Source organism: Dipodomys ordii, unplaced genomic scaffold (assembly GCF_000151885.1).
Source record: "Dipodomys ordii isolate 6190 unplaced genomic scaffold, Dord_2.0 Scaffold60, whole genome shotgun sequence".
Classification (NCBI taxonomy): Eukaryota; Metazoa; Chordata; class Mammalia; order Rodentia; family Heteromyidae; genus Dipodomys; species Dipodomys ordii.
In genome coordinates this window covers 266,403-283,851 of record NW_012267276.1, presented here as the reverse complement: position 1 = coordinate 283,851, position 17,449 = coordinate 266,403, and the positions used below count along the sequence as shown (strand labels likewise).

At 38.9% G+C, this 17,449-nt stretch overlaps 1 protein-coding gene across 2 annotated transcripts in view; it reads left to right on the top strand.

Moving 5' to 3' along the window:
• Positions 1-17,152, top strand: part of Ankrd28 (ankyrin repeat domain 28) — a 159,809-nt gene extending 142,657 nt beyond the window's left edge. For both annotated transcript variants that reach the window (XM_013022161.1, XM_013022160.1), the window contains exons 19-28: positions 1,691-1,778; positions 2,126-2,243; positions 2,937-3,156; positions 7,435-7,522; positions 7,612-7,695; positions 8,519-8,664; positions 9,419-9,501; positions 10,000-10,082; positions 11,563-11,654; positions 16,469-17,152. In XM_013022161.1, coding sequence (XP_012877615.1) covers positions 1,691-1,778; positions 2,126-2,243; positions 2,937-3,156; positions 7,435-7,522; positions 7,612-7,695; positions 8,519-8,664; positions 9,419-9,501; positions 10,000-10,082; positions 11,563-11,654; positions 16,469-16,755 — 1,289 coding nt within the window. In that variant the 3' untranslated portion in view covers positions 16,756-17,152. The remainder of the gene's footprint in view (positions 1-1,690; positions 1,779-2,125; positions 2,244-2,936; positions 3,157-7,434; positions 7,523-7,611; positions 7,696-8,518; positions 8,665-9,418; positions 9,502-9,999; positions 10,083-11,562; positions 11,655-16,468) is intronic.
• Positions 17,153-17,449: the final 297 nt, after the last annotated feature.

The following is a 17,449-nucleotide window of genomic DNA, read 5'->3' as shown; positions in this document are numbered from 1 at the left end:
TTCTTTTTGCTTATGTGGTGCTGAGGAATGGAACCCAGGGCCTCAGGCATGCAAGGCAAGCGCTCTACCACTGAGCCACCTTCCCAGCCCCTAAAGCTTTGTCTTGAAGGGCACTTTTACTTTTCTGTTTTATGTACTTGAACATATAAAACAGTATATATATATATATATATATATATATATACACATACATGTCATTTGTATTTATATATATGAAAAAATACACATATATATGTGAAAACTGATCTTCATTAATCCTTATTTTATATTTATTTATTTACATATACTTAATATTGAGAATTTTTCAGCTTTAAGTTTACTCTCAACTGGATACCAGTGGCTCATACCTGTAATCCTAACTACTCAGGAATCTGAGATCTGAGGATTATGGTTCAAAGTTACCCAAGCAGGAAGTCCATGAGACTCCTATAGGCAGTAAACTACCAAAAAGCAATAAGTGGTGCTTTGACTTAAAGTGGTAGGGTGCTAGCCTTGAGCAAAAGAAGCTCAGGGACAGCATGCAGGGCCTGAGTTTCAGCCTAGGACCAGCACAAAAAAGAAAAAAGAGTAATCTTGCTGAAGTTGTCTTAAGTGATAAGAATTTAGACTCCTGTCATATGCCAGTGGCTCACGCCTATAATCCTAACTACTCAGGAGGCTGAAATCTGAGGATCACCTTTCAAAGCCAATCCCAGCAAGGAAAGTCCAGGAGACTCTTATCTCCAATAAACCACCCAGAAAATCGGAAGTGTCACTGTGGCTCAAGTAGTAGAGAGCTTGCCTTGAGCTGAAGAGCTGGACAGTGCCCAGGCCCAGAGTTCAAGCCCCACAACCGACAGAAAAGAAATAAATTTAGACTCCTGTAAAATGTCCATAGGCAAATGCACTTCCAGGGTTGGTTGATTCCACAGTGATGTTAGGACCTAATCAGATTCTCTACTGCTTTCTTTCCCTTGGGTTTATGTACAGGACAGTTGATGTTTCTTTATAGGATGGTATCTAAAATGAGGATAGAAGAGGGTTTTTCACTATCTAGGTTAAAAAATAATTATCAAAAACTCTTAGACTTCTCAACATCTCATTGGTCAGAGGTGGACCTTGTGATCACCTTTGATCACTGTCAAAGGAGAATAAGTTATTGTAACTGGGCCTAATGTGAACAACTTGGTTTTATCCCTTGTATAGAAGCAGATTACTCTCCCTAACCAAGCGCTGAATAAAGTGAGGATTCTACTTGCATGGCCTCTGATGAGGGATAAGTGATGGATATGCAGCCTGTTTACAGTGATTTACCATGGGGAATTCATATTTATTTAACTCTAACAACAAATTTTTTAGATAACTTACCTTGTATTTGAGATTTCTTTCTTATGTACTAAATCCAGTGAGATTATTTCTTTTTTTGCGGGGTGTGGGTCTGGTCGTGGGCCTGAACTCTGGGCCTGGGCACTGTCCCTTAACACTTCAGCTCAAGGCTAGCGATCTACCACTTGCCACAGTGCCACTTCCAGCTTTTTTTTCCTGCTTATGTGGTGCTGAGGAATCGAACCCAGGGCCTCATGCATGCAAGGCAAGTGCTCTACCACTGAGCCACCTTCCCAGCCCCAGATAATTTCAAAATTATATTATGGAAGGTGTTTCTCTTAAGATGGATATTTTATTATTGAAATTTAAAATTATTACTTTACAGCAACAAATGGTCATTCCGAATGTTTACGGCTGTTAATAGGAAATGCAGAACCACAGAATGCAGTAGATATTCAAGATGGAAATGGACAGTAAGTTTTAATAATTTTTACATAATTTCTTTTGGTCTTTTTGAAATAGCATTTCACAATTGGCCTCAAGTCCCTTATCTTCCCACCTCAGCCACTGTAGTGCTTGAAATCACAAGCACATACCCCCCATTGTTAAGTCACATTTAAGATGACTGATTATGTACATGGCCCCCTATTATAATTATAATACTCTGTCATAGTATGTCACTGAGAAACATCAAATACAGGTTTTTTTTAATTTAAATAAATATCACAAAAAGGCATTTTTGTAAACTATCACATTGCTTTCTGTTCATAGAGTACATTCTTTTAAATGATAGCACTAAACCTATTTCTGTTGTTACTAGGACACCTCTTATGCTGTCTGTTCTCAATGGTCACACGGACTGTGTATACTCACTGTTAAACAAAGGAGCAAATGTAGATGCCAAAGATAAATGGGGACGGACAGCGTTGCATAGAGGGGTAAGCCAAAATAACTTATTAGCAGAAAGCTTTTAGGATAGGACTTCATTAGTTACAGCTGAACTGGACTGTTTATCTTTCTTCATTAAATTTCTACAATAATTGTTACTGAATTTTTATTTTCTAGCGTCTTGGCTTTTGAATGGTGATATTGAATAGTTCCAATACATAACTTAAGCCAGGGAACAATAATATTGGCACAAAATTGTAAATCCCTAAAACCTCAAGTACAATTTTATCAATTTAACTTTTTTCTACTATCATAACACACATTTTTATGTTTTTCTTTCGAAATACTTTTAGTGAATTAGAAGTATCTCCTTGTTTTCCGTATTACTTATACTTTGACACCATTGCTGCAGCAACTGAATTTTTTGTTATTGTTGGTCGTGAGGCTTGAACTCTGGGCCTGGGTGCTGTTCATCACTCTTTAAGGCTAGCACTCTACCACTTGAGCCACAGTGCTGCTTCTGGTTTTCTGGTAGTTAATTAGAGATCAGAGTCTCATGGACTTTCCTGCCCAGGCTGGCTTCAAACCTCGATCCTCATATCTCAGCTTCCTGAGTAGCTAGGATTACAGGGCGTGAGCCACTAGCTCCTGGCTGAACCGTTGTCAACCAAATTTTTAAACCACTAGCAATAAAAATTAACTAAGCTGGAGCATATTATTCAACGTATTTATTTTTCTTTCAGGCGGTTACAGGCCATGAAGAATGTATAGATGCATTACTTCAACATGGTGCTAAATGCCTACTCCGGGATAGTAGGGGACGGACACCTATACACCTGTCAGCCGCCTGCGGACACATTGGTGTTCTGGGAGCCCTTTTACAGTCAGCAGCATCTATGGATGCAAATCCAGCCATAGCAGACAATCATGGATATACAGCGCTTCATTGGGCTTGCTATAATGGTTAAGTATACAGATAAAAACCTACAGTGAGGCCAGGCCCTATTATGTATCAAGTAGATACAATGAAGAATAACATTCTGGTAATAACAAGAATCGTGTGTAAATGGCAGACTTAAAATGTAAGATCAGTAGGAAGTCTACTATATAATTACATCTTTTGTTATGCTAAAAGGAAGGCTCTAGTTGTCTGAGGTATATGAAATAAGCCATTTTATTTTTTGAAGTTTTACTCAGATTTTCAGTGTTTTACATTTTCAGGGGAGCGGTTAATGCTTCCCCATTGTCTTTAAAAATGGTATACTTGTATTTTGGTTATATTCTTTTAGTTTCTTAATGCTCTTACATTAGAAAGAAATAACCAGGGGCTGGGAAGGTGGCTCAGTGGTAGAGCACTTGCCTTGCATGCATGAGGCCCTGGGTTCGATTCCTCAGCACCACATAAGCAAAAAGAAAAAAGCTGGAAGTGGCGCTGTGGCTCAAGTGGTAGAGTGCTAGCCTTGAGCTGAACAGCTGAGGGACAGCGCCCAGGCCCAGAGTTCAGGCCCCACGACTGGACCCAAAAAAAAAAAAAAGAAGAAATAACCAAAGTGGAAGAAACAATGAAATGTATTGCCTTGGAAACCGAAATGTGTATATTCTGAGCATATCACAAGATGAGATCCTTATATCACCGTTAACGTGTGTGCTTTTTGTTCTAAAGGAATTGGAACCCTACTAGGTATAACCTACTTTTAGTTTCTTAGAGGCTTACACTTGTTATAGCCCTTTCATATATAGGCTCATAAAAGGTCTTTCAAGGAAGGCAGAAATGCTATTTTGTAAGGTATAGATGTAAAAATGGAGTTAGGTTTATGAACTGTCACTAAAATAATTTGCATAATGTGAAGCCTTTTTTTCTATGCAATCTGTAGGCTTAAATCATCTTAGAAAATACTCAGATGAATTGCTATGTGCAGTGTCAGCATGAATCCTATCAGAGTTTGAAGTTTCAGCTTTAGCATGCAAACCTGAAGTTTTAAAATGTTATTTCAAGGTCAGATGCCTGTGGCTCACACCTATAATCCTAGCTGTGTAGGAGGCTGAGATCTGAGGATCACAGTTCGAAGCCAGCCTGGGCAGGAAAGTCCCCATGAGACTCTTATCCCCAATTAACTACTCAAAAACCAGAAGTGGGGCTGTGGCTCAAAGTGGTAAAGCACTAGCCATGAGCAAAAACCAGTGCCCAGATCCTAAGTTTAAGCCCCACAAGACAAAAAAAAAATGTATTTCAGGTTTTCTTGTAGCATTGAAATTCAATTAATGTTAATATGACAGCACATCCACAAAGCTACATATCCACCAAGCTGTAGTTGAAGCAGAGCATCTGTTCTGTAATCTTTTGCATCATGATTCTTCTGTTGGGAGCCATTATGAAAATGCTGTTTGAATCATGTTGAAAAGGAGACGTCTGAGCTAGGTGTCAGTGGCTCATGCCTGTAATCCTAGCTACTCAGGAGGCTAAGACCTTAGGATCACAGTTCAAAGCCAGCCTGGGCAGAAAAGTACGTCAGTCTCTTATCTCCAATAAGCCACCAGAAAACCAGAAGTGGTGCTGTGGCTAGAGAGCAGTAGAGAGCTTGCCTTGAGCTGAGAGCTGAGGGATAGTGCCCAGGCTGAGTTCAAGCCTCACAACCGACCCAAAAAAAAAAGACATCTGAATCTTATAAAATTACATTATAATCAAATATATCTAAAATATTTCCTTTTATGATGTTTGAATTTTCAACTAATTCTTTTGTAGCTTTTTTTTTCCAGGGCTGAGGACTGAACCCAGGGCCTTGTGCGCACCAGGCGGGCACCCTTCCGCTGGGCTAAATCCCCAGTCCCCCAACTAATTCTTAAAGCTTGAGTGTTTGAACTCAGGGTTTTGTGCTTGCTAAGCATGGAATCCTACTACACTCCAGCCATTTCTGTTTTTGTTTTGTTTTGTACTGGGTCTTAAACTCAGGGCCTGGGTGCTGTCCCTGAGCCTCTTTGTGCTCGAGGCTAGCACTCATCACTTGAGCCACAGTGCCACTTCAGGCTTTTTTGAGTTTATTGGAGATAAGAATCTCACAGGGACTTTGTTGCCCAGACTGGCTTTGAACCATGATCCTTGGATCTCAGCCTCCTGAGTTGCTAGGATTATAAGTGTGAGTTACCACTACTCAGGCCCTTTTTAGCCATAGTTAATTTTCAAGAGTCTCAATCTTTTGCGTGGGGCCAGCCCCAAGGTAACATTAGCCTTTATTATCTTAGGACAAATGTTTAGCCGGAGCCAGTGGCTCGTGCTTGTAAGCCAAGTTACTAAGGAGGCTGAGATCTGAGGATCTCAGTTCCAAGACAGCCCAGGCAGGAATGTCTGTGAGACCCTTATCTCCAATTAACCACCAGAAAACCAGAAGTAGCCTCTGGCTCAAGTGATAGAGCACTTGCTTTGAGCTGAAGAGCTCAGGGACAGCACCCAGGCCCAGAGTTCAAGCCCCATGACCGACTAGATAGATAGATAGACAGACAGATAGATGGCAAGAAGATATTCTGTATTTAGCCACTGAAATTTGACTTAGTTTTATAATAGGATTTGTGACACCTGGGAACATGAGAAAAACCCAAATTATGAAATAGAGTGGAAAAGCATCCACAAATGTCAGTTTTGCTAATGTAAAATGTTACTGAGGATAGGCATGGTGGCTAAGACCTGTAATCACAGAATTTAAGAAGCTGAAATAGAATTTTGAGTCCAGTGCTACCTAGGCTACAGGGAGACTCTCTTTAAAAAAGAAAAGAAAAGAAAAATCCGTGCAATAAAACCATTTAAAGCAAAGACTTTCTTTAAAAAAATTTTTTTGAGATTGATTACATAAATTTCACAGTATTGTGGGAAATTAGTATTTAAAGTCATAAACACATTTTAATTTTTACAAGGCAAATTGTCATTTTCATGGTCTATAAAGTTTGTGAATTCTGTGAGCTTTGACAATACAACTATTTCTTCCTCATCGGGTGATATGTGCGTTTTTTCTAAAACAAAGGCTTTTATAACAACAGTTAACTATTGGAGAAAAATATTGTACAGTAAGAAATTTCTTCTCAGGTAGAGCATTTTGTTATCTGTCATTTGGAGAATTACTCTCCTATAACATTACTTGGTCTGTGTATGGAGCACTGTTATTCTATTCCTATTGACTTAGACTCTCTATGAACATTTTGTATGAGAAATAGAAATTTGTACAAACGACATGCCTGGGTACCCCTTAGAAAGCAACAGATGTGTCTTAATTTCCAGACTGCAGCAAAACTGGAATGAGTGAACTGAGGGAAGAAAAAAAATATATGCTATAAGAGACCCCACGAGGGGCTTGGAAGGTAGCTTAGTGATACAGTGTTTGCCTAGCATACATGAAGCCCTGGGTTTGATTCCTCAGTACCACATACACAGATAAATCCAGCAGAGGAGCTGTGGCCCAAGTGGTAGAATGCTAGCTAGAAGCAAAAGAAGCTCAGGGACAGTGCCCAGGCCGTGAGGTCAAGCCCCAAGACTGGCCAAAAAAAAAAACTAGCAAATCACCTCAAATCCATTAGAGAAGTTAATTCAGAAGCTCTGAAACTAGAGCTCTGTGGACATTGAGAGTAACATAGCTGTAATCCTAGCTACTCGGGAGGCTGAGATCCAAGTTTCACAGTTTAAAACCAGCCCAGGCAGGAAGTCACCTACCAAAAAAAGCCAGAAGTGGAGCTGTAGCTTAATTGGTGAAGTGCCAGCCTTAATCAAAAAAGCTCAGAGCAGCTCTCAGACCTTGAGTTTAAACCCTAGGACTGACACAGGAAAAAAAAAGTGCTCTCATGAAAGGCTGTATTCAACTTATTAATAAGTAAAAAGCAAATTTCAAAATATCTATATTCTAAAAGTAGAAAGAACAATGGTTAGAGCCTAAACTGAATCTGAGTGGTAAGACAGAGGTGGAGGGACTTGTGTTTGTTTCCTTACAGATACTTCTGTATATTTGAGGTTTTTGGCAGTATTTGTCTTATAATTGTTTTGATTAGCATACATTAGTTGCATGAGGATTTCATTGAACTCTCTCCATAGATGCCTACAATGTACCTCATCAACTTAACTATCACTCTTTCACTCCATTATCAGTCTTCTTAAAATAATTCAGTGGGTTTCATCATTCTGCTTTCGTATATTTATATAAAGTATTTCAACAATATTTACCTTTATTGGATTTTAATATCCGGTCTTCCTTACCTATTTAGGTCATGACACATGTGTAGAACTTCTTTTAGAACAGGAAGTTTTCCAGAAAATAGAAGGAAATGCTTTCAGTCCATTGCACTGTGCCGTGTAAGTAAAGCTAAATAAATGAATTTACTTTGAATATTTTAGGAAATACATCATTGCTGTGAAAGTGATCACCTTGTTACCTTACACAGGATAAATGACAATGAAGGTGCTGCAGAGATGTTAATTGATACACTAGGTGCCAGCATTGTGAACGCCACAGATTCAAAAGGAAGGTAAGAATGCAACTTTGGTGAATACAGTATTACTTTCAGAAGGAAAATAAATTTTAACTGTTAATCTGGTATGACAATTTGCAAAGATCCTGTGATTAATTAAGAAGTAAATTGTACATTTACAAGCATAAATTGTTAAAGTACTAGTTTTATAGGGCTTCTATCCCCTGATCTTTTTTTTTTTTTTTTATGTTTTTTTTGGTTAGTCATGGGGCTTGAACTCTGGGCCTGGGCGCTGTCCCTCAGCTCTTCAGGTCAAGGCTAGAGCTTGAGCCACTGTGCCACTTCTGGTTTTCTGAGTGGTTTATTGGAGATAAGAGTCTCATGGACTTTCCTTGCCAGGGCTGGCTTTGAACCTCGATCCTCAGATCCCAGCCTCCTGAGTACCTAGGATAATAGGCCTGAGCCACCGGTCCCCAGCTTGAAGCTATTTTGAAATGTAAAGGTTTCCCTCTGTTTTTTACGCAAAGATTATATTGTAATGCCAACAAAAATTTTCAAAATAGGAGCAATTGGAAAAGGAATCCAGCAATTTAACAGGTAATTGAAAGTCAGGATTTATTTTTTTTAAGTTTTCCTTAGTGTGTTATTTTAGTAGTTTTGTGATTGTTTCTTACTTTAGACTATTTATAGTTTAAGGCCTCTTGTTATCAATAGTATAAGTTTATGTGGTAAGAATTCATAAGCTTCCTTGAACCTGTTTGTATTTAGGCATTGCTTTCATTGCCTAATATGTAAATTACCATGTCATAAATTAGGGATTTTTTTTCCAGATGTATGTGTCATTCAAATGTAGTAATATATTCCAACTTTTCTGTCACAGAACTTCTCTCCATGCAGCTGCTTTCACAGACCATGTAGAATGTTTACAGCTGCTGCTCAGCCATAATGCTCAAGTCAATTCTGTGGACTCCTCTGGGAAAACACCCCTCATGATGGCTGCAGAAAATGGACAAACAAATACAGTTGGTAAAGAAATCATTTAGAGCCAAGTGCTATGTGTACTTGTAATCCTAGCTATTCAGGAGGCTGTAGCAGGAGAATCTTCAGCTCAGGGTGACCTTGAATTTCAGAGTGAAACTACAGAAAGGGTGGAGGGGGCAACTTAAGATTCTATTCTTCTAAGTATACATTTGTTGCTTGTATATACATACCATAGATCCCAAAACTACTTCTGGCTTCTATTATTTAATCTCACTGCTCCTAAAATTTAAAACCTTTGCCTGCTTGTGACCTACATTGTCCCCTTAGGAGAGTATAGTGTTTTAATTTGCCCTTGCTGTTTGAAGAGATTACATTAACATGGTCGTGTACCTTAATTAAGAAACTGGTCCTAGAGTCAGATCCCTGAATGTGAGTCCTAGGTCTAGCTAAGTGACCTTTTATCTTTTTACATTTACAAAATGAGCAAAGTAACCGCACCTACTTCATAGAGTTTTTGTGAAAGTTAGTTTAAATCTAGAATGCATAAAAAGACTGCAATTTTATAATAAGCACTCACAAAATAAATGCTGATTGTTTTTGCTAACATCTAATTTATATAAGAATATGGAAGTCATACAATTATGTGACAATGTATTATGTATACTATGTATTAAATCTTTTTCTTGCACTTTGCAAGAGGGATATTTTTTGCTTTATGTCTTCATTTCTCTGCAGTGAGTTATTGGTATCTAAGAAACATGTTCATAAACATAAGACTTGATGCACTTTTTCCTCCCAGAGATGCTGGTTAGCAGTGCTAGTGCTGATCTGACTTTACAAGATAACTGTAAAAACACCGCCCTCCATTTGGCTTGTGGCAAGGTATGTACACATTTTCATTGTTAGCATCAACAGAGACATAATAGTTTTTTTCTAAAGCCGGGCATTGGTGGCACATGCCTATAATCCTAGCTACTCAGGAGGCTGAGATCTGAGTATTATGGTTCAAAACCAGCCTTGGCAGGAAAGTCCGTGAGACTCTGATCTCCAATAAACCACTCAGAAAACCGTAAGTGGTGCTATGGCTCCAGTGGTGGAGTGCTAGCCTTGAGCTGAAGAGCTGAGGGACAGCACTCAGGCCTAGAGTTCAAGCCCTACAACCAAAAAAAAAAAAAGTTTTCTATATCACTTAAATGAAAAGAGAAAAGAACCAAACCCTTCTTGTTTGGTCATATAGTTATGACAGTAGCTGGGAAATTTGTGGGATAGTGTTGAATTTGTTTGTATGTATGAGTTTGTATGATTTGGGGACTATTTGGGCTTATAAATTAATTTTAATGATGGCCAAGTTTTAAGAGCAGTTATTTGCCCCAATTTTAGGGTCATGAAACTAGTGCCTTGTTAATACTAGAAAAGATTACAGATAGAAACCTCATCAATGCAACCAACGCAGCCTTGCAAACGTGAGTACTTTCACTATCAAGTATAAGCTTTTGATCTTTATAATTATAAAAAAATAAATGACTAATGGGATAGGTCTCTGACATAAAGCAGTTTAAAAAGTCCAGACAACAGCCAATATGGTAGCATACATCTGTGGTCTTAGCACCACAGAGGCTGAGGAAGGAGGATTATGAGTTCAAAGCTAGCTTGAGCTATGTAGTGAGACCTTATTTCAGGAAAAAATAAATTAGGTGATGGCTCAGGTCTGCAATTGTAGCTACTCAGGAGGCTGAGATCTGAAGATCATGGTTCATAACCAGTCCAGGCAGGAAAGTCCAAAAAGCTGGAAGGGGAACAGTTGCTCAAGGGGTAGAGTGCTAGCCATCAGCAAAAAAGCTCAGAGACAGTGCCCAGGCCTTGAGGTCAAACCTGAGGACAAGCACCAAAAAAAAAAAAGTAAAGCAGTCACTATAATTGAAAACCCTTACTAAACATTAAATTGAAAAAGAATGTTGTTTGTTGTTATTGATTTTGTATGTGTTACCAGTACTGGGGCTTGATGTTAAGGCCTTGAACCCTCCTCACTCTGCTTTTTTATTCACTGTTCTTTAGTACTTGAGCCACACTTCCACTTCTGGCTTTTTACTGATTAATTGGAATTAGAGTCTCACAGATGTGTATGCCCAGCCTGGTTTCCAATCATCTCAGCTTCCTGAGTAACTAGAATTACTTTTTATCTGATTTTTTTTTCTCAATGACTTCCTTCACACAACTTTCTGAAAAAAATGTAGTACTGTTTATTTGATGAAATTCAACTGTGTGTATGCTACTTAACACTGCAGTAAAGGAGGTAAGAAGCCTTTATATGTATCTGTAAACTGAAAATGTTTTTGAAATAAAAAATTGCTTAATGAGTAGGAAACTTTTGGATTGACTGACACAGATCTTAGATCCATGTTTCCCATTGATCCTCACACTTAGATTCATTCTACCAATTTCCAGTTACTATTCTACTTTGAAATTTTGTTAAGAAAAAGCTTAGAAGACTGGCTAGAAGTCTTGGATTAGTCACGCCCCATTAGTTACAGGGCCTGTTTTAGTCTGTCTTCAGAGGTGGTTAGAATTTGTGCTGTTCTAATTTACAGTTTTTATTATTGTCAGCCTCACTTTTAAAACAACTTAAGAATTACTGTTGTTTGATTAAATCTTTTTAAACATAAATCTTAAAAGAAAAATAGTAAGTGGGATTTTTTGACAGTGGAAACTACCAGTGGTTCCCATATAGCAGAATTTATATAGATGCTGTCAGGTCCAACATTTTACAGAGGTTCTATTGTCCACCCCCTCCACCTTTATGAATGTCTCGGGGTTGTATGTCTAAGTCTTCAGAACTTGGCCAAAATGTTCTTTGACAGCCAGGTGTATGCCTGTGTACAGGTACTGTGTGTATATATATATATATATGTGTGTGTATGTATGTATTCAATTTTCTCCCCTCAGACCTCTGCATGTTGCTGCCCGAAATGGGCTAACAATGGTGGTTCAAGAACTTTTGGGAAAAGGAGCAAGTGTTCTTGCAGTAGATGAAAATGGTAAGTAGGTATGGATTTTCTTCCCTAGAAGCCTTAATTTTGTTTTTGAAGGTCCATATTTGCAGTAAAATAAACTTGGGCACAGAGTGGAACTCTGTGGCAAAGAAATAGGATGAGAACAATCTAGTAGATTAATGCCTTAATTCTCATGTCATGTATAAACCAAAGTTAGTGTTTACCACCATTTTTCATCTTCTACCCTGAGTGCAAATATTTAGCAACTCCTTACTTGTGTATCCATTCATGGACTAGATGCTGTGCCTTGTTGCCTACTAGAGAATGTCACTTTAACAATTCTTTTGTATTCTGCAGTGACAATGTTTTATCCCTTTTCTAGGTTATTTTTTCTTGCGCGCGCGTGTGTGTGTGTGTGTGTGTGTTGCTGGGACACTGTGCAAGTCCTACAAATATATAAACATCAATTCTGTCACCTTAAAAATAATCTTTTAGGGCTGGGAAGGTGGCTCAGTGATAGAGCACTTGCCTTGCATGCATGAGGCCCTGGGTTCAGTTCCTCAGCACCACATAAGCAAAAAGAAAAAAGCCGGAAGTGGTGCTGTGGCTCAAGTGGTAGAGCGCTAGCCTTGAGCTGAAGAGCTGAGGGACAGCGCCCAGGCCCAGAGTTCAGGCTCCATGACCGGACCCAAAAGAAAAAAATTTTTAGCTGGGCGCAGGTGGCTCAGGCCTGTAATCCTAGCTACTCAGAAGGCTGAGATCTGAGGATCGCAGTTCAAAGCCAGCAGTTCAAAGCCTGTGAGACACTTATCTCCAAATAAAGCACTAGAAAAACAGAAGTGGCGCTGTGACTCAAGCAGTAGAGCTCCCTCCTTGATATGAGGAGCTGGGGGAGAGCACCCAGGCCCAGAGTTCCAGCCCCACGACCAACAAAAAGAAAAAAAGTCTTACTAATTTCACTCTTGGTACTAGTTGCTGCCTAGTTCTGCATTCCTTGTTCCAACAAAACTGCTCAAGAATTGGCTTTCTTCAGTCAGACCTTTGTCCCACCACACTGCAGAGCTTAACAAGATCACTGTTGTTTTCTAAAATGTTACATAGTTCTTAGTTCTCATTTCACTTGTCAGGTCACCTTTTGGCAAAAGTTTTTAACTGTTTTCCTATAGAAAACATTCTTTACTTGGCTTTTAGAACCCACACACTTTCTTGTATCTCCTGCTGCCCCCTGTCTCTATTACTAGTTACCCTTTTTCCAGTGTTTTACAAAATGTCACACTCTTCCTAATTTGTTAATATTGGGGGGGGGCTCCAGGACTTAGCCTTTGGATCTTTTTTGTTTTTCCTGTCTACAATTCTTCCAGATGATCAGATCTAGTCCTTGGTTCTAAAAAGTACTTGTATGCTGAGAATTCCCACATTTATGTTGCCAGCCCAGATTTCTCACATGAATATCTTCATAAACCTCTCAAACCATTCAAGATCTAAACTTCTAGTTCTTTTTCTCTTCCTCCACTAAATCTGTTCTTCCCACAGCCATCCTGATCTCAGTTGAATACTCATAGCAAGTATTTGAGCTGTTCTTGATTATTCTCTCCCTGTCTCTCTGTCTCTCTTCTCTCTCCCCTCTCTCCTCTGCCGCCCCCCCCCATCTCTCTTTCTGGTCCAGTGTACCTTTCCTTCAACATACACTGTTGCTCCTACCTTGAAAGTATATCCAGAATCTGCCAACTTCTTTCTTTACCACCACTACGTCAGTGCATCCTTTGAAAACACGAGAACAGAACAATTAGGCAGGAGGCAGGGAAAAAGAAAGCAATAGAAAGGATTATTCTGATGCACATCTAAAATACCATGTTCAAGCCTCTCAGCACAGTTAATACACGCTTGAAAAAATAAATGACAGGGGGCTGGGAAGGTAGCTCAGTGGTAGAGCGCTTGCCTTGCATGCATGAGACCCTGGGTTCGATTCCTCAGCAGCACATAAGAGAAAAAAGCCGAAGTGGTGCTATGGCTCAAGTGGTAGAGCACTAGCCTTGAGCTGAAGAGCTGAGGGACAGCGGCCAGGCCCAGCATTCAGGCCCCACGACAGAACCCAAAAAAAAAAAAAAAGACAGGCTATGTTGAGCCCATAGGTATTAATAGGAAGTAGAGGATAAATGGACAGGGTGAATGAGGATAAATATGATCAAAGTAATTTGGAAATAGAAGAATGAAATTATTTTAGAAGTAAGGAAGAGAAAGTGTTAGGGGAGAATTTTACTGGAGTATATTATATGCATGGACTCTCTCCTTTGTACAACTAATATATGCTAAAAATGGAGAATATGTTGCTCTTGAATTTCAGTTAATACATAGCTCTTAAAACAACCTACAGAATCCTCTACCTAATTACCTTTCTGATCTCATTTCCTACTCTTCTCCATCTTAATTTATTCTGTCACCCTCTCTTCTCTGTCACAGGTTTGTACATGCATTGTGATCTTTGTTCTGTCTAGAACAAACACTCTGCCCTCCAAACATTCTTTGACTAAATCCTTCACCTGTTTCAAGTCTTAGTTCAAATTCCATCTTCTAAATGAAGCCTAATTTGACCATTTGTACTACAACTTGCTACATGTTCTTATTCACACACTCGGTCCTTGTTAACATCTCCTTTTCTGTAGAGCTTATCTTCTGTCTGATTTACTTTATACTGATGTATTTTTTCTCTCTCTCAGAATGAACATAAGCTTACTAAAGCAGGGAATCTTAAGTATTAGAAGCAGCCCGCAGACAAGACAGTAGGAGTTCGGTGGAGTTTGTTGCATGACAGTTCTACCAAGCACGTCTAAGTTCTGAGGATACATTGTGAAGTGAGACAGGTCTACTTCTTTGATAGAAGCAGAGTATAAACAGGCTGCTCCAGTGCACATTCTTTTTTCCTTTGACCCTGGACAAAAATGGCTTTTTTTTTTTTTTGTCAAGTTGTGGGGCTTGAACTCAGGAGCTGTTCTTTTTTTTGGGGGGTCCGGTCGTGGGGCCTGAACTCTGGGCTGGGGCACTGTCCCTCAGCTCTTCAGCTCAAGGCTAGCACTCTACCACTTGAGCCACAGCACCACTTCCGGCTTTTTTCTTTTTGCTTATGTGGTGCTGAGGAATGGAACCCAGGGCCTCAGGCATGCAAGGCAAGCGCTCTACCACTGAGCCAACTTCCTAGCCTCTAGCCCCACAGTGTTTTTGAGTGGTTAATTGGAGATGAGAGTCTCACATCACAGGGTGGCTTTGAAGCGCAGTCCTCAGATCTCAGCCTCCTGGGTAGCTAGGATTAAAGGTGTGAGTCACAGCTCCCAGCTCAAAAATGGCAGGGTTTTTTTTGTTTTGGTTTGATTTTTTGGGGGGTGGTCCGGTCATGGGGCCTGAACTCTGGGCCTGGGCACTGTCCCTCAGCTCTTCAGCTCAAGGATAGCGCTCTAACACTTGAGTCACAGCGCCACTTCCGGCTTTTTTCTTTTTGCTTATGTGGTGCTAAGGAATCAAACCCAGGGCCTCATGCATGCAAGACAAGTGCTCTACCACTGAGCCACCTTCCCAGCCCCAAAAATGGCAGTTTTTTTAAAGGAGAAAATTTATGTTTTCTGAATCAGTGGTCGTATACCATGAATGAAAATAACACAGAAGTGGAAATAGCCAAATGCTTCATAGTTACACTGTATATAAACTATTGTAGTATGATCACATGAAAAAATACTACATAACAGTGAAAATGAACTGACTACAGTTAGATAGAACAATCTTAAGTCTCTCATAATGTTAAAAGAATCCTCATATAAAATAATACATAGTGTATTATTCCATCTAGGCTAAAAAAAATCTGTACTGTTTATGACCATATATAGCAAGGAAGTATTTATCATAAAAGTTGGAATGGTAGTGACAATTGTTGAAAGAGGCAAGAAAGTTATGTTTAGGTAGGGGATATGGGATGCTTCTGGCATGCTGGTAATGTTGTCTTTCTTTTTTTTTAATTTTTATTTTTTATGTGAAAATACTGTACAGAGGGGTTACAATTACATGGGCAAGATAATGAGTACATTTCTTATCAAGCATTGTAGCCTCCTCCTTTGTTTCCCCTTCCCATCCTCCCCCCGCCCCCCTGTTGTCTTTCTTGACCTGGGTGATGGCTGTATGAATCTTCATTTGGCAGTTTTCTGTTATATTGAAAATAAGTGTGACTTTTCAAATATATATATATATATAAACATGAAGGCTAAAATGTAAGTACAGTAGTAGGATAAACAACAGATTTGCAACAATAAATGAAGCTATAGACAACAATATTAAGATATTTTCTGATATTAAATATCTATGGCTTAAAACAGTTCTCCATGGAATAATTGAAACTTGAATACACAGTATGTTCTTACCATCTTCTCTCCTACACATTCCTCAAAATTGGGTCGATCTTGCACCAATCAGGGTACCAATATTTTCCTCCTCAGCTTGTTGTATGAATACTTGCTCTTTTGTATTGTAGGGCCTCATGACTTTTGCTAGAAAAGGAACCTGTATAATGGAAACATTTGTCTTATAGTAGCAGGCTTTAAAATTCACTTGTTCTTCAGTGAGAAAAAACAAATGTCATTCAATAGAGAATGACAAGTATCATTCAACATACATCTTTACCACATGATTAGTGCTTCATTCATGAATCTTTATAGTTCCTTATGTTTAGACTGTATTTGTATTGCTTTTATCCTTTTCTATTTAATAGAAAGTTTGGAATTATTCTCCTTAATTTATTACTAAAGCCAAAGAGATTTACCTCTTTATTATATTTGGTGAAGTCTCAAGGTTGTTAATTTTAAATTTTTATTTTCTAGGCTATACCCCAGCTTTGGCATGTGCTCCCAATAAGGACGTAGCTGATTGCCTGGCTCTCATTTTGGCCACCATGATGCCTGTCTCATCAACTAGCCCTTTGTCCTCCCTGACATTCAATGCCATTAACCGTTATACCAACACCTCAAAAACAGTGAGCTTTGAAGCCTTGCCTATCATGAGGAATGAACCCAGTTCCTATTGCAGTTTCAACAATATTACTGGGGAACAGGAGTACTTATATACTGATGTGGATGAGCTCAATGACTCTGATTCTGAGACCTACTAAGAGGCTGAGCCAGAGGTCTAAAGTTTTGACACTAAAGCTTCAAACTGTGCTTTTTCAGGAAAAAAAGAAAAGCACTTTCTTATTAAAGATACAAGTTGAACCTAAGAAGAAAGAGTTCACACAGTGAAAGCGTGTAACACATTGGATGCCATTAGGAAGAAGAATTCTAAAGGCAAGTTTTGCAAAAGGAACCTCTAGAATCTTGATACTGACTTGACCAGAGGAAAACACATTGATGTCAAAGTGCTTTATGGAATTGTTTGATTTGGCTTTACAGTGCCAGAAATAATTTTGTTGGGACACTGTGCTCCCTAATCTGCTTACACAGCAACACTACTGTAAGAGAAGAGGACACTAGATTTAAATTTTATCAATAAAATTACAACTAATTTTAAAGGCAATAAGAGTTTGGTACAGTAGACATTATGGCACATCAAATTGCCAAAGGACCAAATGACTTAAAGATTTTTATAATAGAAGGCCATTTTGTGGAAACTGGAATAGGTGAAATGGGACATTTACTAAACCAAACTTCACTATTTGCAAAGGAAGCTGAGATTTGATTTAAATATTGATTTTTATAAAGAAAACATCTGAAAGCCTTCCAATACTGTATTAAACCATGAAAGAAAGCAGGTGTATTTTTACATTTTTTTTTCTTTTACATACATAAAAAATTTTGAAGTTCCAGTTT